Source organism: Cnephaeus nilssonii (genome assembly GCF_951640355.1).
Source record: "Cnephaeus nilssonii genome assembly, chromosome: 17".
Taxonomy (NCBI): domain Eukaryota; kingdom Metazoa; phylum Chordata; class Mammalia; order Chiroptera; family Vespertilionidae; genus Cnephaeus; species Cnephaeus nilssonii.
This window is the reverse complement of record NC_137088.1, coordinates 24895454-24920946: the sequence shown is the minus strand read 5'-3', so window position 1 is coordinate 24920946 and position 25493 is coordinate 24895454. Positions and strand designations below refer to the sequence as shown.

The window sequence follows — 25493 nt, the reverse complement described above, 5'->3', positions numbered from 1 at the left end:
CTCGTGCCTGGTGGGAGCCCAGAAATATTTATGGAATTAAAAGAAATTTTCAGAAATCTGCCAATGTACTCTGAACTCCACACGGTTGGCTAAAATAAACCCAAACATGACTGCCCGGGTTAGTGTTTATTTGTAAACTATTAATAATAGTAACCTGTGTGCCAAATAACATACAAGCCATCTCACCCATATCATAAGGTAGTCCCTATTATCCCCACTTTATAGGTAAAGCTCAGAGGTTAGGTAACTTACTCAAGGCCCCACTGTACAACTGAGGGTATCCCCTTCTCTGCCTGGCCTCATGCTAAGGATATTGTTCCCCTTTAATGTCACTATCGCTTAATAGACAAGCATTTACTGGATACTTACTGTGCCTCACACTGTGCCAGGACTGTGAGGGAAAGAGAACAGACGAGGATCTTATTTCCTTGCCTGTAAGACTTTCATGTATTCACTCACTAAGAAATAGAACAGCAACCCTGGCTGGATGGCTCAGTCCGTTAGAGCCTTGTCCTGTACACCAAAGGGTTGTGGGTTCAATTCCATGTCAGGGCACATACCTAGGTTTCAGGTTGAATCCCTGGTCAAGGCGCATATGGGTGACAACCAATCGATGTTTCTTTCTCTGTCTCTCTCTCTCTCTCTTTCTCTCTCTCTCCCCCATACTCTCACTCTAAAAATTAGTTTTTTTACAAAAGGTAAGAAATAGAACACCAGCTCATTGTCAGGCACAATAGGCTCAAAGCACAACAGAGATAAATAAAGTTGCCAATTCTGCCCTCAAGGTACTACTAGTTCAGTTTATTGGTGGGGGACCAACACAGAAATGGGTAATTATACAGCATGGGAAATGCTGCTGTCAAGTGTGCACAAGGAACTGTGGCCCAAAAAGAGATCTGAATGGAAAGCCTTCCAACAAAATACGACTGTATGGTTGAGATTGAAATGATGACAGAGGAGATGCAAGCTGTACCAAAGCTAGGGAGCGCAAGAGGATTCCTGCCAGAGAAAATGACACAAACAAAAGGCAGAAGTGAGGAAGAGTAGACTATGATGTGTAGAAGTTTCCAGTACTTCAGTCTGGCCAATTATGAACCAGAATAGGAGGTGGAAGAGATGAAGGTGGAGAGACTCAGATATGATCACATGGGGACTGGGCACCACTAAGCCAAAGGCTTTCTAACCTTTGCTCTCAGGGTCAGCTGCTTCCTCCCTGTACTGAACTGCATCCTTGATGATCTGCGTCATGTTCTGGGAAAACGTGCTGAGGTCTCTGACAGTCCGAAGGTTCACATGAAACTGAGCCGTGGCCATGGCCTTCATGTTCTCCTCAGACGCTTTCTGCAGCCCCACCGAGATGATCCTCACCCCGTCCTCCCGGAGAGCTTTGGAAGCCTCTTCCACGTCATCCTCGGACTCGGCCGAAGCCAGGACCACCAGAATCGGGGGAAACAGCTTCTTGTCTCTGCCGTTTGCAGGTCCAGAGAAATAGGTCCTGTGAGCCTCCCGGAGAGCGTTTCCGATCCGCAGGGCGCCGCCCATGAACACAAAGTTCTTCTTGAGGTGGTTCAACATGGGGTTCCTGCTCTTGAAGGTGTTCAGCTGGAATTCACTGTGGAGCTTGTCGCTGTACTGGGCCAGGGCCACGCGGTATTTGCTGGCCTCTATGGGGAGACTGTTGATCACTTTGTTGATGAATGTTTTCACCAGAGGGAAGGACTTAATTCCCAGATGATCAGAGCTGTCCACCAGAAACACCACGTCTGCATACTGAGGTCCTGGGTCTATCAAAATAAAATGACAAACCAAACAAGGTGATTCTTCAGCCTTTGCCGTTTTGGACCACAGTCCTCATTTGAGGCTATGTCCTAGTTAATGTTAAGGATAACTTTGAACCCCGAGGGAAGTGTCTTCTGGCGGTCAAACAGGGGAAGGTGGAGGGTGGGGAGTGGGAAGAGATTAACCAAATAATTTATATGCATATATGCCTAACCCATGGACACAGACAATAGTGCAGTGAAGGCCTGCAGGGGGTGGGGTGGGGGGGGAGAGACAGGATGGAGGGGGTCAATGGGGAAGAAAGGGGAACATCTGTAATACTTTCAACAATAAAGCTAACTTAAAAATAAACACAATCAAAAAGGACTTCAGTAAAGTTAGCCAATACATTTTTCTTTCTCAACTCTATGCCAGAAGCAATCAACATTTTCCCCTTCTTTTTGGATGTTGAACCCCCAAGCCTGATATTGTACTAAAGAATAAACATACCAGAAAGTCTCTGAGTGGTCTGTGGAGTAAGGCAACTTTTAGAAATAGTATCAAGTAAGCAGTTATCTTGAGTTGGAAGCTTAGAAGCAGATCTGAGACAAGAATTTGGGGGAGGGCCTGATTGAGGGGAAACGGGGTTAGGGAAGCCGAAGAGGAGCGCAGCAGGATGTCTACCCTTGGCCTGATTGGAGGGGGCTCTGGGGTGTCAATTGTACTAGAGTATCCATTATACTTGGAGACAAGAGGGACTCTTATTTGTATTCCCCTATCAGTCACATTGGCTGTAGACCATCACCAGGAAGTGAAGGGAAGGAGTGGCAGATTCCAGGCATAACCTCCTGAGTAAGATGGCTCTGGGAAAGCTGAGAGCAGTGCTCCTGAGAAAGTGGGGTACATCTTTGAGCAATATTCACAGCAGCTGGTGTGGGTATGGGGTACAGGAGTGGTGTACCCGCCTTATAAAGAGTCTGGGCCAGGGGATGCACCGTCAATGTCTACTTTAGAAGTCATGATCTTGTGATGTTCTGGTAAATGTCTCACAATCGTCTTTCAAAGTAACTCAGAAATTCATCAGGAAATCCTAGGGTAGCAGGAGAGTAGAAAAACCTAGCTTTTATATTCTCTATCTATCACTCCCTATATACATGTAAATATATATACGTATGAAACCCATATCCCTTCCCTATTTTATATTTGTAAAAGAGAAGCAAGGCAATATTATTTCTATGTGGGGTTCCTTTTTTACCTTTTCTTTAATTTATTAAGGCCAAGATGCAAACTGACCTACAAAACAAATGGGTTAACTCTATTCATAGAGACAGGGAACATTGGGACTTAAATCAATGAATAATTAAAGTTTCTCTAGCCAAGTGTAGCATAATTCATGATTTGCCCATGGCTTTCTGTCATCTTTGAGAGATTAAGTTAGCTTTCAACTATGACTAAATGCTTTCTACTTTCATTTTTGAGTAAATAAATTCCTTGTTTCTCTCTATTTACTAAAGTAAGAGTTTGTTGAGGCATAAAAAATGTTTACTTTCCTAAATAATAATAAGTATAAAATATACAGGTACCTGGGCTCTGATCTGTCAATGTTTCAGTCCAAAAGATCAGGACAAATATAATTAGCAGGTTCTTCATTTTGTTAGTGAAGGTCTCTTGCTTTTATTCTGTAAAAAAATTTAAAAGGTTATTTACAATATGAAAAATCTCATTGTATAACAAGAAATAACTACTGGGAAAGTTGGATTAGAACATAATACACTGTACACAAAACAAGTATTTGTCAAGCAATCCCCCCAAAAAAATAAAAGCAACTCATAGATACAAACAACAGTGGAATTTTTGGTCTTATGGAAACTTTGTTTAAAATTTTAAGAAACTACCAAATTGTTTTCCAAAGTGGCTGCAACATTTTATATTCACACCAGCAATGTATAAAGGTTCCAACTTGTCCAGATCCTCACCGACACTTGTTATTGTCTTTTTTTATTATAGACATTCTCGTGGGTATAAATGGGTATCTTACTGTGGTTTTGATTTCCATTTCCCTAATAATGAATGATGTGAGCATATTTTCATGTACTTATTGGTCATTTGTATATCTTCTTTAGAGAAATATCTACTCAAATACTTTGCCCATTTTTCACTGGGTTATTTGTCTTTTTATTGTTTTGTTGTAAGAGATCTTTAAATATACTCTGGATATTGAATTGTCTTGGCACCCATATGATGTGCCGTTGAATTGGGTTTGCTAGTATTTTGTTGAGAATTTTGCATCTATATTCTTCAAACGTATTGGCCTGTAGTTTTCTTTTCATGTAGTGTCCTTATCTGGCTTTGGTATCAGGGTAATGCCAGTCTCGTAGATGAGTTTGGGAGTGTTCCCTCCTCTTAATTCTTTCAAAGAGTTTGAGGATTTGGTGTTAATCCTTCTCTAAATGTTTGGTAGGATTCACCAGTGAAGCCATCTGGTCCTGGGCTTTCAGTTTTTGATACTGATTCAATATCCTTCCTCCTTGTTGGTCTTTTCAGACTTTCTGTTTCTTCCTGATTCAGTGTTGGTAGGTTATTTGTTTCTAGGAAACGATCCATTTCTTCTAGGTTATCCAAGTTGTTGGTATAACTATTCACAGTAATCTCATAATTCTTTGTATTTCTGTGGTACTAGTTGTGATGTCCCCTCTGTCATTTAAAATTTCATTTATCTGTGTCCTATCTTTTTTATTGAGTCTGGCTAAAGGCTTGTCAATTTTGTTTATCTTTTTGAAGAACCAACTCTTATTTTTGATACTCATTTATATTGTTTTCCTATTATTTCACTTATTTCTGCTCTAGTCTTCATTATTTCCTTCCTCCTAATTTTGGGCTAAGTTTGTTCTTCTTTTCCTAGTTCCTTGACATGTAAAGTTAGGCTATTTATTTGATATCTCTTTTCTTAATGTATGCATTTATAACACTAAACTTTCCTCTTGGAACTGTTTTTGCTGTATCCCAGAAGTTTGGGTATGTTGTTTTTCCATTTTTCCTTGAGCCACTAGCTGAGCTCTGTAATTACCTCTGGTCTGGCTAGGTCACAGGTTGTGTTCCCTGGCAGGGCAATGCTAATGACCGGACTCCACAACTGGGCAGGATTATGGATTGGGCTCTGCAATCGCTCTTGGTCTGGTGGAATCTCAGGCTGTGTTCTCCAACTGACTGGTCCCACTGGCTAACCTCCGTGTTTAAGCATCCCATGTTCTGGACAGGGCTGTGCTCTGCCACCAGGCAAGGCCACAGGCTGTGCCTCAAAGTTGTGAGGTTGCAGACTTCACAATCGGGCAGTCTGCTAGTTGTGCGCCACTGTGGGTGATGTTGCTGCCCAGGCTCTCTTATTGGGCAAGACCCTCACTGTATCCTGCAATTGTGGGGGCATTAGGACTAGAGACTGTGCTCTGGGGTTGGGCAGGATCACTGTCCAGGCACCCTGGTAGGTTGGAGCTGCAGGCTCTACCCTGTGATAGGGTGGGTCATTGGCTGGGCTTCCTGCCTAGGCAAGGCTGCAGGCTGTGTTTGGCAATCAGGTAGGGCTGGAGGATGGGCTCCACTGAGGGGCGGTACCACAGGCTGTGCTCCAAGGCTGCCCTGGGTCACTCTTCAGGTTCCCTGGTTATATGAGGCCAGGCTCCACAATTGGGCAGGGCTACTGGCTTAGTTCCCTGCCTGAGCAGAGCTATAAGATGGGTTCCACAGCTGTCTAGGCATCTGTTCATGCAGGACCAGAGGCTATGCTCAGTAGTTGGGTGGGGCTGCAATTTGCTTCCTTGCTGGGGGTGGAGCCATAGAATGGTCTCCACAGCTGGTATGGCCTGTTGGTTGGGGGCTCAAATCAGGCAGAATGGCCAACTAAGCTCCCTGGCCATACAGGCCTTGGAGTTGGCTCTGTGGATGGGCAGAGCCCCTGGTTAGGATCTCTGCCCAGATGCTGCTGCAAGCAGGAATGTGGCCCATCAAGATCTGAGCACCAGTTGCAATAAGGCCCATCCCCCTCTCCATATCTATCTGGTCCCAGTGGTCCAGTCCTGCAGATTCCCCAGTAATCCCCATGACATGCGTCTTCAGTGGGCCTCCTGGGAAGTGTCCTGCGATGCTTGGAGAGCTGTGTGTGCCCAGGGGCTCTCTTTCCCACTGGATGAACCAAAGGCCCAGGGGGACCCTCTCTGTGTGGGTGCTGTGATGGCCTAGGGGAGGGGTAATGTAATCTAAGTGTAACTACTCCTCTTACCCTTCTAATGTGGTCCTTCTTGGTTTCTGTCTTACCCCCAGGATCTGGGATTTTCACAGTGGTGTCTTGCCCATGGACAGTTGCTACCATAGTTGATTTTCCTGACAGGGGAACTGAAGTCGGTAACAACCTATGTTGCCATCTTAAGATGTCACCTCCAGGGGTTCCTGGACTTGGCCAAGAGGGGCTGAAGCTGGTTCACAGGCCACTTTAGGGTCTACATGACTCCTCCCGGGTCCCTTGGTATACAGTGCTGGTGACAGAACCAAAACCAGAAGGGGATGCAGCTGAGCCCTCGGGGACACAGAGCTGTTTCCAGGTCTGTCACTGAGACCATAGTCAGTGCGTATACTACCCGGGTGCAAGCCTGCCTTTTCAACATGGCCCTCTTCAGTCTCAAACTGCACCCGGGTTTCACAGTCTCCTGCCTGGTTCCCAAAGATCCCACAAAGACACTTGGTTCAGAGAGGGGTGCTAAATTATTGTTGGGGAGCCAGGGAGACAAGTGAGAGATGTTTTATTGGGCCATCTGTCTGATGTCTCTCATTTTGACCTTCTTATTTGCTTTTTCCATTACTTCTGCTTCCTTTAGTATAAGTTTCTCTGATTTGTCTAGCCTTCATATTGCTTGTGCCTTAAAGATAAATTTAATTTTTTAGAGTGCATATGGTCATTGTCCATCCCCTTGGCTGGTAACGTATTCCTGAGAATGGGGTGAAAGCTTGTGTTCCTCCGGAGAAGATGTGGATAGAAGAGGGCAGCCACCTGCAGCTAGAAATTTCCAATGTTGTAATCTGGGCTCATCACTCCCAATCCCCCTTCCAGCCCCAGCTCTTATCCAAGTACTTCCACACCATACCCTGTGGTTTATTCTTGGGCAATCTCCTTTGATTAATTACCTACAGCTCTTGGTTCTGTAATGGTTCAACTTCCCTATCTATCTTGTGGCATCTTGAAGTTTGGAATAGGAAGCCAACAGCCAGTACTAAATTGCCAACTTTTCCAAAATTAAAAGTGAAGGAAAGATTGGGGTTGTGGAGGTCCCAAGACATCAGAGTGGGGAGCCCAGCACTTATGAGAGGGCTGAGACACATCATTAAGGTTCCTCCTAACCCAAAAGGCTCTCAGCCCTTGATGCTATGACGGAAGGTCCTGAAGTAGAGAGTGGCATGAGCAAGTGATACGCTGGGGAAGTTAACTGGCTATTTTGGAGGTTATGTACCCCAAACCAAACTTAGGGCACAGAGAAGCCCCCAGCTCAAGCAGCTGCCACGTGAACTAACTTGCCCATTCTCACATTTTCAAATGCTCAAATTCTAAGAGGCTGGTTGGAATTCAAAGCTAGTATCAACTCTGAGGGAAGGGCACCCTGAACTCACTTCAGGGAGAATCAACAGCCAAACATATGGAGAGAAGGCTCTACACTCTGAATACTGGGCAGCAACCAGATGGCCTCGCTGTTTCCTGTGGGGATGTGCAGCACATGTCGGCCAGCCACACAGAAATGGGGAAGGAAACTCGACAGCCATTGCCAGGAGACAAAATTACACAGTAATAACGGAATAATAGCGAGTCACCTCCTTTCTTTGATTACATTCCTTTGGTCATGAACATCTGTGATGACAAATCTTGCTCATTCCAAATGGTAAACTGTATTTTTGATGGGGCAGTCTGTTTTATAATATAGGGCATGAGTTCTAAAAGTGACTTGGTGACATAGGGAAACAAAAAAAGCTTCATTTAGTGACATACAAAGGCGCATTGCTAAGCTTGCAACCTTCTGACAGGTTCAAACACTAAAAGAAAACAGTGATTATTTCGTAAATTATAATAGCACACCAAAGCCACGGGTGTTAAGTAAGTCTTGAGTCCGCTGGATTGGCAATAAATATGTAAACAGTTTATTGGAGGTTTACACTGCTAAATCCTAAATCAAACATGGTACAAATAGCACTCTAAAACCATGAAATTTAATTTCTCTCTTCCTCCCCTTTTGTAGCCAAAGGAACAAGAGGTCCTGAAAGATGGTAAGAACTAAAGGTCACCTCCCCATCTGTACTCCACAAAAGCCTAGTTTCTGGGTCATCTTGCCACCATGAAGGAGAACTCCAAGGTCAAGAGAGCCATGTTTGTGATGGCATCAACATCCTCATCAGTCTGACCAATTCCTGAACTTTTTAAAGTATCTCAGCCAATAATTCCCATTTGTGCTTGACTAGTTTGATCATTCCCATACAAAAGAATACTGTCCAATATACACTTGGTAACCTTTGACAGTGCTTGGATACCAGACCTGCTGGAATATCCAAGATTTGGGGCCTCTATGATGGTTCCTTTCTGTTACAACTTTCCAGACTCACTGGAGAGCTCTCCAATTCCCTATTGCTCTGGAGCCGACCAAACATGGTATCTACACTGTTTTTTCCTCTGCCTCAAGCATGAACAGTCCTGTCTTATGCACAAATTCAAATCCCAACTACACTTAAGAGCTGCCCAGCCTACTCCCTGACTACTGTAGGGGCAGCCCCTTCCATGTTCCCACCTGCTCCCAATACTCAGTCTATACCATTATTTATTAAAAACTGGGGTGCATATTTTATTCAGCTATCTTATGTATTTCTGTGTACATGTTTTGTCATCCATCTTTAGTGTAACTTTTAAGAGAATGGACCATGTTTTCTTCTATTTGGGATTCTCCTAATACAAACCAAGCAAGTAAATGCTTGTTAAATTTAACTAAAAGTATACATTAATGGCGGGTAAATGCACACAGTTGAGTGTGTCAAGTATGATCCAAGTTTTTAAAAAATATCAAATGTAAATCTAGGCTGTGGAGTTGGGTATATTTTTAGTTCATGCTTAAATTAAAAATTCTATTTTCCTGAGTGTGATGATTGACATTTTCTTGTTTATCTCTTAAGACTGTCCTAGTCTGACTGTTTCTAGTCCAGCATGTAAGGAGCTTGAAGTCAACACTGTCCTCCTAACAGCAGGTAAAAAGTGAAAGAAACTGAAAATCATCAACTCTTCTTATACCCATCAGAAGTGAGGTCATAGAGTAAACCACTGTCCAAAATTGGAGAGTTAGGTAAGCAGATATGGAAAATCACAATTTAAAGGAGCAGAAACCTCTGTGGAAACCAGTGCCCGGGTAGGAAAACCTGAACTACAATTGGAAATTGCTGGAGGCTCGGTGCAGACAAATCTGAGAATTAAAAACTCCAGGCCATGTGGACTGAAGGGTCCCAGGTTCGATTCTGGTCAAGGGCATGTACCTTGGTTGTGGGCACATCCACAGTAGGGGGTATGCAGGAGGCAGCTGATTGATGTTTCTCTCTCATCGATGTTTCTAACTCTCTATCCCTCTCCCTTCCTCTCTGTAAAAAAATCAATAAAATATATTAAAAAACAAACAAACAAAAAAACTCCAGGCCATTGCCCAGTGTTAGGATGACACCTATACTCTTGTTAAGTTTTACTTACCGAGGAGAAAAGAAGCACTTTGAAATACTCCACAAATTTCTATTCTTCTTAACAAGACCTGCCCTCAGGAGAAACTATCTTACCAGTAAAATCCTACTGGGATCTCACTAGAACCTAACCAACCTAAGGGAAGGGAATTACCCAACTCCAGGCTCCTGTAGTCATCCTGTCCCATCTGAGGTGAAAAAAAAAAAATGCGAAGCACCTATGAAGTTCACAGCCTGAAGCACAGGCTCACACAGCAAACAAACAACAAAACTGAGATTTAGTCACAGACTATGGAATGCTTCCGCTCCTTCCTCAGCTCACAACCACATCACTAAATACAGGGGTGGGCAAAAGTAGGTTTACAGTTGTGAGTATGTGAAACACAGTTTATTCTTGTAGTCTTCTTCCTTTCTCCCTTTCTTCCTCCCTTCCTTCCTTTCTTCCTTCCTCCTTCCTCCTTCCTCCTTCCTTCCTTCCTTCCTTCCTTCCTCCCTTCCTTCCTCCTTCCTTCCTTCCTCCTTCCTTCCTTCTTCCTTCCTTCCTTCCTTCCTTCCTTCCTTCCTTCCTTCCTTCCTTCTTTCCTCCTTCCTTCCTTCCTTCCTTCCTTTCTTCTTCCTTTCTCCCTTCCTTCCTCCCTCCCTCCCTCTCTCTCTCTCTCTCTCTCTCTCTCTCTCTCTCTCTCTCTATTTCTTTCTTTCTTTCTTTCTTTCTTTCTTTCTTTCTTTCTTTCTTTCTTTCTTCTTTCTTGTATTATTATTTTGCTTGGTGTTCTGTGAGCTTTTTTGCCCACCCCAGTACTTCTTTGGTGCAGTTTCCTTTCCCCACTATGTCATGTCTAGCTTTCAATAAACAATTATAAGGCATGCTAAAAGGCATAAAACACAATTGAAGAGACAGATCATATATTAGAGCCAGACTCAGACATGGCAGGGATGTTAGAATTATCAGACCAGGAATTTAAAATAACTATGATTGTGTGCTAATAGCTCTAATGGAAAAAGTAGGCAATACGTAAGAACACATGAACAATGTAAACAATAAATGCAAGAGTTAAAAAACACTGTAATAGAAATGAAGAATGCCTTTAATAGGCTCATTAGTAGACTGGGTTGGCTGAGGAAATAATCTTTGAGTCTGAGGATATGTCAATAGGAACTTCCAAAACTGAAAAGCAAAGGAAAAAAATGGAACAGAATATACAAGAACTCTGGGACAACTATGAAAAGTGCAATATATGTGTAATGGGAATATGAGAGGGAAAAGGGAAAAAGGAAGGGAAGAAATATTTGAAACAATAATGACTGAGAATTTCCCCAAAATTAATGTCAGACACAAAAACCACAGAAAACTCACAGAACACAAAGCAAAATAAATACTAAACAAATAAAGCCACAAAACAAAAACAAAAAATGCCCTACCTATAGAGCAGCAAAGATAAGAATTACATCTGACTTCCCAGTAACTATGTAAGCAAGAAGAGAATAGAGTAGAATATTTAAAGTATTGAGAGGGGGAAAAAAATCAATCTGGAATTCTGCAACCAGTAAAATTTTCCTTCAAGAGTAAAGTAAAAATAGACTTTCTCAAACAAACAAAAATTGAGAGAATTTTTCACCAGTAGACCTGTCTTGCCAAAAACAAACAAACAAACAAACAAAATGGTTAAAAGAAGCTCTTCAGAGACAAGGAAAATAATATAGGTCAGAAACTTGGATCCACATAAGATTTGTTTAATTTGGTATAGTAAGATGCACCAGACACAAAAGCAATTGTCATGAGGAAGAAGTGTTCATTTCACTCACAATCCCCTGGAAACAGGAGACATGGCATACCATGCAGGGCCACACAAGGAAGAACTGAGGATGAGGAGTGGGATACATCAAGAGTAGTTCTTAGAGGAAAATTTATAGTGCTGAATGCAAACAAGAAAAGAAGTAAGATCTAAAATTGATCACCTAAGAATCATATAAGCATCCACCTTAGGAGGAAAAAAAGAAAATTAAATCCAAAGTACTAAGCAGAAGAAAATAATTTTTTTTTAAATGGAGCAAAAATCAATAACATTGAAAACAGAAAATTACTAGAGAAAATCAACAAAACCAAAAGCTATTCTTTGAAAAAATCAATAAAATATTTAAGCCTCTGGCCAGGCTAAGAAAAAAAAAGAGATAAAAAACACAAATTATTAATATCAGTAATTAAAGAGAAGACATTGCTATAGATCCCACAGTCATTAAAAGAATAATTAAGGAATAGTATGAACAACTCTATGTTCACAAATTTGATAGCCTGATGAAATGAACCAATTTTTTGAAAGATACAATCTGCCAAATCTCACACAAGAATAAATAGACAATCTGACTAGTTTTATATCTATTAAAGTAATTGAATCAATAAATAACCTTGCAGAACAGAATGCGCTAGGCCCAGATAGGTTCACTGGTGAATTATACCAGACTCTTAAGGAAGAAATTATACCAATTCTCTACAATCTTTTCCAGAAAACAGAAGCAGAGGGAATACTTTGTAAATCATTCTATGATGCTGGAATTACCCTAATACCAAAACCAGATAAAGACATTACAAGAAAAGAAAACTATCGACCAATATCTTTCATGAATACAAATTTTTTAAATCCTCAAACAAAATGTTGGCAAATCAAATCCAACAATATAAAAAGAATTATACACCATGACGAAGTGGGGTTTATTTTAGGTATGTAAAACTGGTTCAACATTCAAAAATCAATTTATGTAATCCATTACACCAGCAGGCTAAAGAAGAAAAGTTACATGATCAAATGAATAGAGGCAGAAAAAGCATTTGACAAAATCCAAACTCATTTATAAGAAAGAAAGAAAGAAAGAAAGAAAGAAAGAAAGAAAGAAAGAAAGAAAGGAAGGAAGGAAGGAAGGAAGGAAGGAAGGAAGGAAGGAAGGAAGGAAGGAAGAAAGAAAGAAAGAAAGAAAGAAAGAAAGAAAGAAAGAAAGAAAGAAAGAAAGAAAGAAAGAAAGAAAGAAAGAAACAACAAAACCTCTCTGCAAACTGAGTAGAGGAGAACTTCCTCAACATGATAAAGAACACCCTACAGCCCAGATGGTGTGGCTCAGTGGTTGAGCATTGTCCATGAACCAGGAGGTCACAGTTCAATTCCCCGTCAGGGCACATGCCTGGGCTGTGGGCTCAGTCCCCAGTAGGGGGTGTGCAGGAGGCAGCCAATCAATGATTCTCTCACATCTTTGATGTTTCTCTCTCTCTCTCTCTGCCTCTCCCTTCCTCTCTGAAATCAATAAAAACATATTTTAATTAAAAAGGAGCATGTACAAAAAAACCTATAGCTTAAATTGTACTTAGTAGTGAGAAACTAGACACTTTCTCACTAAGATCAGGAACAACACAAAAATATTGCCTTTCATCACTAAAAAAATTAAATGGATGCATTATATTGTATATAAATTATGCCTCAATAGGGTATAATTATTAAGTGCCTAGTTTGAATGACAAATTATGTGGTCATAAGAGTGGTGTACTGGGGTAGATGGTAGGAGTAGTTTAAAAAAATAATTTATCCTTTATTGAAATCATTGAATACTTTATATTTCAGTAAGTTTGGGAAAAAATAAAACAAGGAAAGAAATCAATTTTTAAAAAAACTCATGTTGAAATCAAATAAGCCAGCTAAAGTGAGTACAAACCAAGGAATTCTGTAGTGCGGTTCCTTTTCAGTATATGACTACCACTGAGTCTATATATAATTCTTGAAGTGTGTAATGAATGACTTTTCTCTTATTCTAGAATTGTGCTGGTCAATAGTTAATATATATTGGTTTTTAAAAAAGAAACAAAAAATGTTAAAAAGGGAAGTAGTTAAAAACAAAAACATGCACAATGCCTCACTTAATATAAATATATTTTTATTGATCTTAACATTCCCTATTATAACATTGTAATACCTGCTTTCTCTTGGGTAGCAAACCATTAATGTCAGTTATCAAATCTCTTTATTGTAGACATATCTCTGGTAGAAAGTATTTGGCTGGATTCAGCTTTTGATCTGATCAGTAAATCTTCTTTTTAAAGAGGGGAATTTAAACTCTTTTTATTTTATATTATACAACTAAATTCGTGCACTCGGGGGGGTCCCTCAGCCTAGCCTGCACCCTCTCGCAGTCTGGGAGCCCTTGGGATGTCTGACTGATAGCTTAGGCCTGCTCAGCCATCAGTCAGACATCCTTAGTGCTGCTGCGGAGGCGGGAGAGGCTCCTGACACCTCCGTTGCGCTGGCCAGCCGTGAGCCCAGCTTCTGGCTGAGTGGCACTCTCCCTGTGAGAGTGCACTGACCACCACGGGGCAGCTCCTGCATTGAGCATCTGCCTCTGGTGGTCATTGTGCATCATAGCAGCCGGTCGTTCACCATTCAGTTGATTTGCATATTAGCCTTTTATTATATAGGATACTGGAGGCCCGTTGCATGATATTCGTGCAAGAATAGGCCTTCCTTCCCCTGGCTTCACTCCCAGCCTCCTGGGACCCGGCAAGTCCCTGTTCCTGGCCCACCCAGGAGCCGACAAGTCCTTACTTCTGTCCGGAGCACCACTCCTGCAGCTCCCTCTGCCACTCCCCTCCCCTCATAGCAGGCGTCCTGCCCCGCCCAGATGCTCCGTGCCTGCATATGCAAATTAACCCACCATCTTTGTTGGGTTAATTTGCATATTCACTCTGATTGGCTGTGGGCATAGCAGAGGTATGGTCAATTTACATGTTTGTCTATTATTAGGTAAGGTATGTTTGGGTTTACTTCTGTCACCTCTATTTTATATATTATCCTTTACTTTTCCTGACTATTTATTTTGTTTAACTTTTTTGCCTTGTCATCTATTGTCTTTTTATCTATTGCCCCTTCATTAATCATTAATTTAGAAGAATAGATATCATATTTTTACTTAGAGCAAACTAAGTAAAATTACTTGCAAAAAAAGTTTTGGCTTAAATGTCTAAATTCATCAACTTGAGAAATGAAACAATAATATTTATGACCCTCACCTATGAAAGATAAAAAAAGTTAGCCTGTTTACATTTCCTTCCTCTTTTTTAATTTTTTGTTTGTATTTTATAGGGGCAAGGGGCATCTCCCAATCTATTATCATGAAGTTACCTTTCAAACTTTAGGTATTTTATGCTGTAGCTTTTCTCTCAAGAATTATACTTCTTGGTTTGTAGTCACAATACCACAATTATTTCCATTTTACTTATAAGTTTAAAGGATTACTAGAATTCTTTAAGTTTATGGAATTAATGTACCTATAAGTCCATGCACATTCTTGGGTTCTTTATTTTGACTCTTCCTTTTGCCTTCTGTGCTGACCAGATCAGCACTGTCCAACAGAGACAGAATGCAAGCCACATATATAATTTTAAAAATTTTAGTGGCCACGTTAATGAAGTAAATGAAGTAATACACTTTACTTAGCCGAATATATCCAAAATGTTCTAATTTCAATGTGTAACCAATTAAATACTTAGTAATGAGATAGTTTTCCATTCTTCTTTCTTACCAAGTCTTCAAAATCTGGTGTGTATTTTACTCCTGTAGTACAAAAATCAGACCTGTCACATTTTCACTGCTCAGTAGCCACAGATGCTGAGTGGTTACATATTGGACAGCACCACTATACATCACTGAACACACAGGAAAGGTCCTCAGCCCAGAGTGTCCCACCCCACAGCCCGGGCGAAGGAGATCAATGTCTTGGCGCATCCACAGTCCATAAATAAAATGCACAGCAGTTAGGAAGCCCTGGCCTGGATGACTTCTAGGAGGTGGCTAATTAAGACTGCTTCTCGAGCTTTAACGTGCACAAAACTTACCTGGGCATCTTGTTAAAATGCCAGGCAGCTCTGATACAGTAACTCTGGAGAGCCCTGAGATTCTGCATTTTTAATAAGCTCCTACCTTTCTAATGCCACAACCATCGGAAAACACAGATATTTACATTACGATTCATAACAGTAGAAAAATTACAGTTATGAAGTAGCAACGAAAATAATTTTATGGTTGGGGGTCACCACAACATGAGGAACTGTATTAAAGGATTGTGGCATTAGAAAGGTTGAGAACCACTGTGACCTAGAGAATGCTGGTCCTCTGAAAACATTTGCGTAGCAATGCATTAGGCTATAGGTACTTTGATCCGGCATAACTGAGGATATCTTTCTGATGATACCTTTTCTTTTTTTCTCTTTTAAAATTTTTATTGAGGGAAGGGGTGTTCATAATTAATAGACTTTCATGGTTTTAAAAAATAAACTGTTCCAAAAGTCATACAGTGAAAAACGTCTCCCTCTTGCCACTGTTTTCCAGTTCCTCAGTCCAGAGACAACTTCTTTCTTTTTTCTTCTTTATTAAGGTATTACATATGTGTCCTTGCCTCCCCCCTACCCTCGCTCATGCCCTCACCCCCCTGGTGTCTGTGTCCACTGGTTATGCTTATATGCATGCATACAAGTCCTTTTGTTGATCTCTCCCCCTTACCCCCACCCTCCCCTACATCATCTAGAGCAATCTATATTGGTGCTGCCTAATCTTACCTAATAAAAGAGAAACATGCAAATTAACCATCACTCTGCTACACCCACAGCCAATCAGAGTGAGTATGCAAATTAACCCAACAAAGATGGGGGTTAATTTGCATATGCAGGCTCGCGGAGTGGCGGGGAGGGGGTAACGCCTGCTATGAAGGGAAGGGGGGTGGCGGAGGGAGCTACTGGAGCGGTGCTTTGGACAGAAGCGAGGACTTGCGGGCTCCTGGGCGGGCCGGGGAGTAGGGACATGCTGGCTCCTGGGCGGCTGGGAGTGAAGCCAGGGGAAGGAAGGCCTATTCTTGCACGAATATCGTGCAACGGGCCTCTAGTTGAAATATAATAGAAGCCATACAGAGAATGTGGCAATAGAATTCTTGGGTCTCATTCCTTCTAAGCTCTTTATCATCGTCTTCTGGAATCTGATGTTGCTGAGATAATTTATATGGTCAGCCTAATTTATCTATTTTTCCGCCTGGATAGTTTGTCCTTTATCTTTAAATAACACCATACTAATCTTATTTATTTTTGTTTTTCGTGCGTTTATTTCTCTGAAACATAATAAAACTTCTGATCTGCTAATTCTGATGTTCTTCTTACTTTGGGAAGCCTTTCTCATGGGAAGAATACCATATTGCTTTAATTAAAAGACATATGTTTCATATTTTATTGATTTATTTATCATATGTTTTTATTGATTTGAGAGAGAGAGGGAGAGGAATAGAGATATAGAAACATCAACAAGAGAGAAACATCATGGATAGGCTGCCTCCTGCACTCCCCCACCTGGGATCAAGCCCACAACCCAGGCATGTGCCCTGACCAGGAATCAAACCGTAACCTCTTGGTTCTTAGGTAACTGCTCAACCATTGAGCCATGCGGGCTGAGCTATTGTTTTCATAGTTTCATCTTTCTCAAACCGAGAAATGTCTTATAAGGGACACCTTCATTTATTACTATCATTCCTTTTTATTTCCCCAAAAGCTATTTTTAAAGCAACAGTGCATCCTAAAATTGATCATTTGATATCAAAAAATACCATGTTATGCAGTTCCTTTTGTTCTCTCCTATTCCCCTCCCCCCACTCCCAGAAAGTCCACATGGTCCTGTGCTGTTTCCGTTTTCCATCACTATTATTCTTTCTAACCATTTTTGTCTCTTTGTCCTTATCTTCCGCACCCTATGAGATTTTTCCCAAAGCTGTCCTCTAAGTCAAAACTCCATTTTTGACAAGGTTGACTTGTGTCCAGCTGCTTCTAATTGGGGCTTTGGTTGTGTAAAGGCTTTATTTTCCTTTTGTGCTTCCCTTGGCTTTGCCTTTCGTGATATCTCTTGCATTTCTTTAAGCCCTTGCTTTACGAAACCTGTGTCCTCTCTTATTCTTTAGAGTTTGGTGTAATTTTTTGTGTTTCTTGGACTCATTCTGACTCTTTGTTCGGCACACAACAAATGCTTCTCTTTCTATTGAAAGTATTTTTGCGTAAGACCCATACTCGTGCTTTGGGTTTTCTGTGCAGCTGTTGCCTGTGTGTTTGGGGCAGTGGAGAGAGTCAAGTTCAGGCACAGGGATGCTACAGAAGTGGGTCTTACACATTTCACATTTATGGTTCTCAGCTATTGTGTACTTTATTGCTATTGAGAATGACATTTTCCTCTCATTATTCTTTTAGCTGCTTTATAGAAAAACTATTGATTTTTTTCTGGACTTATTTTATAGTCAGCTATCTCAACATAATTTTCAAATGTTTCTCTTAGCTATGGTCTATCTGAAACTGCCAGCTCTTACATATTTCCTTTTATGTGCCTATCATTATTCTTTGTTCTTTATCTTTAAAAAGTCTCTATGAGGTGATTACTAATGGGCCATGAGATAGAAGAAAAAAGTAATGTTAACTATCTTATGCAAGTTCACACAGCCAGTACGTGATAAAATGCTGATTTGTACCCAGGTAGATGACCTCTTAAATCATTACACTGTTTGCAAAATTGTATTGTTATTTCCTGCTTTCAAAATTACGTTTCTTACATTATTGCAATAGTTAAAATAAAGCATGCAAAATTATCTTTATCCTCTCATTTCTTCTACAACTTTCCCCCTCTCCATTAAGGAGATCGGCTGGGTGTAAGAAAAGCTAAGGTCTGGAGCATCTTGATACTAACTGGGCATGCACTCTTGGGCAAGGGTTAATAATTGTGAGCCTCAACTTTCTCATCAATGAAGTGGTAATAAGCATATCTTTTTTCACCTCTCAGAATTACTGTCAGATTTAAATATAACCATTTATATAAACTGCTTCAAGACCTAGACAGAGATATCTATTATTACTACAATTTCACACCCAGGCGCCTATCTATTTCAGGAGCCTATTGGCTTGACTTGAACATCCTTAAGCCATCCAGTTGCCCAGAAACTTGTTATTATCACATATTCTCTACCATTTTCTATTCTCCGATCCACACACATGAACACACTACTAGCCACCACAACCATTGTCACCTGCCATTCTCCAAAGAACCATTCTTGTCCTGCAGCCTTATTACAGAGACTTCTAGTCACCTATCCATTACCCAATATTCCCTTTTTATGAAATCAATGAGAGGCCCAGTGCACGAAATTCGTGCATGGGTAGGGTCCCTAGGCCTGGCCAGCAATCAGGGCCAATTAGGACCTTTCTTCCCCCGACTGCCAGCTACCGGCCAGAGCCTTCCTTAGTTCCACGCCGCCCTCTGGTGGTTAGCACACGTCATAGTGAGCAGTCGAGTGGTCGAACTCCCTGTCAGTAGAACTCCCGAGGGGACAATTTGCATATTAGCCTTTTATGATATAGGATAGACCCTCTATATTGATGGATGGAGCAATGTGCTCGGCTATGAAAACACACTTCCAAACCTCTTTGTAGCTAAGGTTAGCCAAAGAAGTATACTCACAAGATGGATGATCCAGCAGAAAAAGTAGGTCTTTTTATGTCCATACTACTGATGAAGAAACTCAGGCTCAGAGAAATAGTATAGTCCCAAAAACTTGCAGTCTCTCTGACTGCAAAAGTGATGCTCTTTCTACTGTACCACTGCCTTTATTAAGCTCTCATCCCACTAGTCTGGTCTCTTCATGTGTCTTACTATCTTCCAAGATAATTATTAGTTAACCATCAAATAATGTGGAATTTTACAGTGGCCTCTCAGAGACCAAGTCTTGAATTACAGTGGCCCCCAAACAGTGGTTTGAAGGATCAGAATTCAAACAGGTCAGAGGGAATCTAGGATAGTACAACAGGGCACTGGAGATTGACAGGGCTGACAAAAATGCAGGCAAATGTGCCCTGGCCGGTGTGGCTCAGTTGGTTGGAATGCATCCTGTACATCAGAAGGTGGTGGGTTTGATTTTTAGTCAGTGCACACACCCAGGTTTCAAGTTCAATCCCAGTTGAGGTACGTGCAGGAGGCAACCGACTGATGTTTTTCTCTCTCTCTCTTGCTCCCTCTCCCTCCCTCCATTTCTCTAAGATCAATTAAAAATAAATTTAAAAAATTTTAATGCAGGCAAACACCAGTTCCCCACCAGCTAGCCCTTCCTCATAAGATAGGCATGCATTTCATTTGTATCTTTAGGTCCAAGCTTTGGCCAGTGCATACCTCCTCCTCGTCTGCACCTGCTCAGAGAGGACCTAGATCTAAGATTCTACAAGGTTGACAGGGGCATCCTCGAAGCAAACTGCAACCCCATGAAAGGTCATGAATCCCTGTTCTCCACGGTCAGAACAAGAGGGCTCTGGATAAATGTTCCAGAGTTAAAAATTATTCCCTTTTGGAAAGTGATTTGAACTTGAAGGAGGGATAACACAACATAAAATAACCATGAAGACATACTTGTAAACCTTATACTTCATTATAGAAGAACGCTGAGTATATGCCCTTTTATTACTTTTGAACAAACTGTGTGCAGCCATGATTCAGGATGGGGACTATTTACAGGGGCAAACTTTCTTTTCACAGGCTCGTGATATTTCTAGCAATGGCTTGCAATTTTAGCGACATTTCTGAAGTTGTTTTCAAACAGAAATTAGCCTGTGAACAAACCTTCTAGATGTTTTCACATAAAACCTACATACACAATTAAATAGATGATCATTGTATTAGTACTTTCTCTCTTTTCACACGTTATAAAGATTCACCATTGCAACCATACAGCAGGCAGGGAACTCTGGGGGACACTTTAGAATAATGCTAGCAAGTGCCACAGCAAAACCACACATCCTGCCTCCACGCATCGAAGAGAGGAGAGAACCGAGAAATATCTGCAGAGATTTGCTCCAGAGTCTCAGGATGAGTCAATAGTGGGTTTAGACTTACTAGTTAAGCCACCAAAGGAGAACAATAACCAAAAAATACAACTGACAGTAAACCCTTCATAGAACCTTCATCATCAGATAGCTCATGAGTAGGGCTCTCTCTGCAGTGATGAAGAGCCCGCCTCATCTGTAGGAATGATTGAGAACCTTGCAGAACAGGAACAGCATAATTTGGGTCCACAGGGCATCCATATTTGTTTCCAAGAGCCTTTCCCATAGCAACTCATTTCTTCTCAGAGTTAGTGTGAGGTAGCTAGCTCTGGACTCTTCAGAGAAGGTGACAAATTGTCTCTCTCACTTTGGTTCATAAGAAATCTCAGGATCCATATTTATTGTAGTTGTAAAATGTAAACATCAATACAAAGATTTTTTGTTAAATGTCTTGCTGCCCTGGCTGGTGTTTCTCAGTGGTTAGAGTGTTGGCCCGCACATCAAATAGTCACAGGATTGATTCTAGTCAAGGGCATGTACCTGAGTTTCAGGTTTCAGTTGCAGGTTTGATCCCCAGTCCTGGTTGCAGAAGGCAACCAATCAATGTGTCTCTCTCACATTGATGCCTCTCTCTCTCTCTCTCTCTCTCTCTCTCTCTCTCTCTCTCTCTTCCCCTCTCTCTCCTCCCTTCCATTCTCTCTAAAAATCAATGGAAAAAATATCCCCAGCCCCGGGTCCGGGTGAGGCCGTGGGCACCTGGATCCGGGTGAGCCTGGGTCCCGGGTCCGGGTGAGGCCGTGGGCCCTTGGATCCGGGTGAGCCTGGGTCCCGGGTCCGGGTGAGGCCGTGGGCCCCTGGATCCGGGTGAGCCTGGCCCCGGGTCCGGGTGAGGCCGTGGGCCCCTGGATCCGGGTGAGCCTGGCCCCGGGTCCGGGTGAGGCCGTGGGCCCCTGGATCCGGGTGAGCCTGGGTCCCGGGTCCGGGTGAGGCCGTGGGCCCCTGGATCCGGGTGAGCCTGGGTCCCGGGTCCGGGTGAGGCCGTGGGCCCCTGGATCCGGGTGAGCCTGGGTCCCGGGTCCGGGTGAGGCAGTGGGCCCCTGGATCCGGGTGAGCCTGGGTCCTGGGTCCGGGTGAGGCCGTGGGCCCCTGGATCCGGGTGAGCCTGGCCCCGGGTCCGGGTGAGGCCGTGGGCCCCTGGATCCGGGTGAGCCTGGCCCCGGGTCCTGGTGAGGCCGTGGGCCCCTGGATCCGGGTGAGGCCACGCGACCCTGGGTCTGGGAGAGGCCACGCGCCCCTGGGTCCGGGTGAGGCCACGCGCCCCTGGGTCCGGGGGAAGCTGGAGCCCGGGTCCGGGCGAAGCCGTGTGCCCCTGGATCCGGGTGAGGCTGGATCTCGGGCCCGGGAGAGGCCACGCGCCCCTGGGTCCGGGTGAGGCCATGCGCCCCTGGGTCCGGATGAAGCTGAATCCTGGGTCTGGGCGAGGCCGTATGCCCCTAGATCCGGGTGAGGCTGGGTCCCGGGTCCGGCCGTGGGCCCCTAGATCCGGGTGAAGCCGTGCCCCTGGGTCCGGCCGAGACCAAACCAGAGGGAGTCGGACCTGCATTACCACCATTTGTCCACCATCCAGAGCTGAGGGGTTAGTGCCGACATGTACTCATAAGGAACTGGTGGACATTGATATTGGGTCTCAAAAGAACTGTTGGTCCAGAAAGAAACTCACTACAGACTGATTCATTTGCCTGTCAGCATAACTATTATTGCTCGTCGCACATTCAATTCTTATAAGTATATCTCTAGTGACACATGATTTCGCTCATCTAGGGGAAATGATGAACAACATAGACTGATGAACAAGAACAGAACCAGAAACAAGGAGGCATCGATCAGACTATCGGGCCTCAGAGGGAGGATAGGGGAGGGTGGGGGGAGGGGGGAGAGATCAACCAAAGGTCTTGTGTGCATGCATATGAGCCTAACCAATGGTTAAGTTCAACAGAGGGTTGGGGCATCCATGGGGAGGGGTGTGGGATGGGAATGGGGGAATGAGGACAAATATGTGACACCTTAATCAATAAAGAAATTAAAAAAAAAAAAGAAAGAAAGGAAAAAAAAAAAGAAAAAATATCCCCAGGTGTGGATTAACAACAATATATCTATATCTATATCTATCTATAATGTCTTGCCAATGTGAATTTTTCTTAAGGATTTTTGTTCAGAGCTCACAAAGGAAATACATCTTTTCCAAAATAACAAATCTGCCATTCTGGGTTAACTACACCAAGTTGCAAAGATCCTGGATAAAGAAAAAACATGCCACCAGTCTGCAGATTTTAGTACATAACTCCCTCCTTCACTTTGAAGGAACCTTGTTTGCAGCCTTCCACATAGTAAAAGCTCAGAAATGTTTGTTGAAGCCATGAGTGCTGTTTGAGGAAATTTCAGAGATCACTGTTCACAGTTAGAAACAAAATAGCAAACCATAAGCATTTCAAAGTTCTTATTATAGCTGAAGAGACCCGGATATCTAATGCCTTATGCTCAGTCTATGCACCCATTGCTGTTTATTTGAGGGTTCCTGCATGGGGTGAGGGAGGAGCCCAAGGGTTAGACTACATGAGCTCCAATTAAGTCAGTGGTTATCAAACTTTAGCTGCAGGCGAATCTTCTGGGAGGTCTGCTAAAACGCACAACCCGGGCCCCATGCCCAGAGATCTGGTTCATCAGGTCTGGGAGGGGCCCATGAATTTGCATTTCTAACAAGGTCCCAGGGGATGGAGATACCACTAGTCTTTCGGACCACACTTTCCAACTCTGAGAGTCTAGCCTTTAAAAATCTGGTCTCAGCCAGTTGCAAAAGCCTTTCCAGTCCAGTATTGCAGGGCAGGTGCAAAATCACGGGGAGGGGTAATTCCTAAGCACACCTGCCTTCAGCGCCCTCCTCCGTTCAACTCAGGCCCCAAGCACCGGCTCCCCACACTCACCGAACTTTCCCTGGTGTCCGGGGACACTCTCCAGAGGGCTGCACCTCGGGCCTGCACTGCAGTCACCTCTGGGCGCCCAGGGCGCAGAGGAGGGAGCGCAGGGGCAGCGAGGTCCAGGCTGCACAGCGCTGAGCAGCAGCAGGTGAGTACCGAGCACGGGCCCAGTGCAGGGCGGCTCTTTTCAGCCAGCCGGCGCTGACCCTTGACCTTGGCCTGGCTCCCCACTGCCGGCTGGGCTTTTAACTCTTCGCGGGTTTCCAGAGAAGATCCAGCTGCCTGCTGGCTTTGTCCACAGCGGCTAGCTGCGGTTTGGGAGAAGGCGCGAGCTGCCAAAAGAACTAGCTAAGGCAGAGTTCCTCAGAAACCCAGGGCAGCCTGTATCTGCTGGCCACTGACCTGAGGTCAGCGCTGCTGCTGGGCTGAGGCCTTGCCATTTAGCGCCAGAGCTTCTTCACTCAGTGGGTTCCTGAGAGCCAGCCTGCAGAGAACCAGAGAAAATTCTCCCAAAGGGGCAATATCGGGGAAGCTGGGTTTGGAGAGCGACAGCACCCATGCTCAGGGTAGCAGTTCTCTCCAGCAGCGTCCCAGAAGGGCAGGGCTGGGGAACGGAGCAGGCAACAGAAACACACACGTGATTAGCAGAGATCACAATGACAAACTTGGAAAGCATCGCCTGTTCTTAGAAGAATGGCTTATTTTTTATGTTTGTTTTTCATAGACATGTACTCCCAGTGGAGGTTCCACGGGCAACGTGTTCCTGGCTTGTGCCGTTGAATTCAGTCTGTCAGCTTCATCGGGCTGTGCTGTCCGGGAAGAGGCAAGCTACAATCACTTACAGCGATGGAAGTTTATTGAAAGGCCGAGAAGAAACGTGAGGTGGGGGGAGGGGGGAGGCGGGGAGGGCAGGCCCTGCTCAGCAAGGACTTCTGGGGCACCTGAAGTTCACTAGAAAGCTTCCCCTTTGTTTCGGGAGGAAAGGGGTTGGAAGGATGGAGAGAAGTTGAATGAGGGCCATCGGGACTTTTTTCTTTTATTGTTATTTTTTTAACAAGGAGAACATAAATGTGTAAACTAGCCACTGGTGTTCCTTGATTTTTATTAAGTAGAGGGGACGTGGCTTTCCTCAGAAGACGGTATGTTTGCTCAGTATATTGTGTGTGGACTTCTGGGATCCACTTATAATGATGTTCTAGAAACAACACCGGGTGGTCATGTACAAAGAGCATAGCTGCCCACCTCCCAGTTAACCCAGTTAGGATTATGGGATATTCTGCACAGAACGGAAGGCAGCTATGTTCAATTCTGGGGACAGGTCTCAGCCTGAAGCATGGGGGTCAGAGCCCTGAGACCTGGCTCCTCTCTCACAAGGAGTTTCGTGTGTGTGTGTGTGTGAGTATGAGTGTGTTGGGGAGAGGGGAGCAGGGAGCAGGGAGCGAGGAGCGAGGAGTGGAGAGGTGAATATTCACTGCCCGGGCACCAGCCTCCACCCCTGTTCTGACTGCTCTGAGAAAGCTGCCCCCTCACTCTGAAGCAGGTGATTCCTATCCTATGATCTGTATGGTAGGACATTCAGAGAAAGGCAAAGGCACCTGTGTGCTCACGGACCCACACAACGAAAATGAAAATGACGTTGCTAACTGTGTTTTTTTCATTGTTTTTCCCGGCCATGACCCCCCTCAACAAAAGGATGGAATGAGAAATACCGATACAACCAATGCCAGCAGAATGGTGAGAGGAGGTGGGCGGCTATGCTCTTTGGACATGACCACCCGGTGTTGTTTCTAGAACATCGTCATCATCATCACAACAATGATAAAAAACTCAAGACTTCCGTCTGGGAGAAAGCTGCACCTCCAGCTCTCCCCCGTAAGCCAGTCAATTCCGTTTCTCCCCGTACGTCCCTGGTGCCTTTGAGCTGCTGCCCCAGCGCTGGCGCTCAGAACAAGTGAGTCCAAAAGAGCATGTCTCCCGGACAAGGAAAATTTCTTGGCTGAGTTCTGGTCATGCAATTCACATTGGACTGAATGAAATGGCTAAGTGGAAAGTCCCAGCAAAATAGAAACGATGGCCGCACTTCTATGACATGCACCATAAGACACTCAGAGAAAGGAAGAGACAGCTGTGTGCTCAGAGACCCACACAAAGGAAGC

At 43.6% G+C, this 25493-nt stretch overlaps 1 protein-coding gene across 1 annotated transcript in view; it reads right to left on the bottom strand.

The window, feature by feature from the left end:
* COL6A5 (collagen type VI alpha 5 chain) overlaps nucleotides 1-25493 on the bottom strand; it is a 139038-nt gene that overhangs the window by 87496 nt on the left and 26049 nt on the right. Inside the window, exons 2-3 of the mRNA XM_079795429.1 lie at nucleotides 3342-3437; nucleotides 1185-1784 (exon numbers count right to left, since the gene is read on the bottom strand). Coding sequence (XP_079651555.1) covers nucleotides 1185-1784; nucleotides 3342-3408 — 667 coding nt within the window. The 5' untranslated portion in view covers nucleotides 3409-3437. The remainder of the gene's footprint in view (nucleotides 1-1184; nucleotides 1785-3341; nucleotides 3438-25493) is intronic.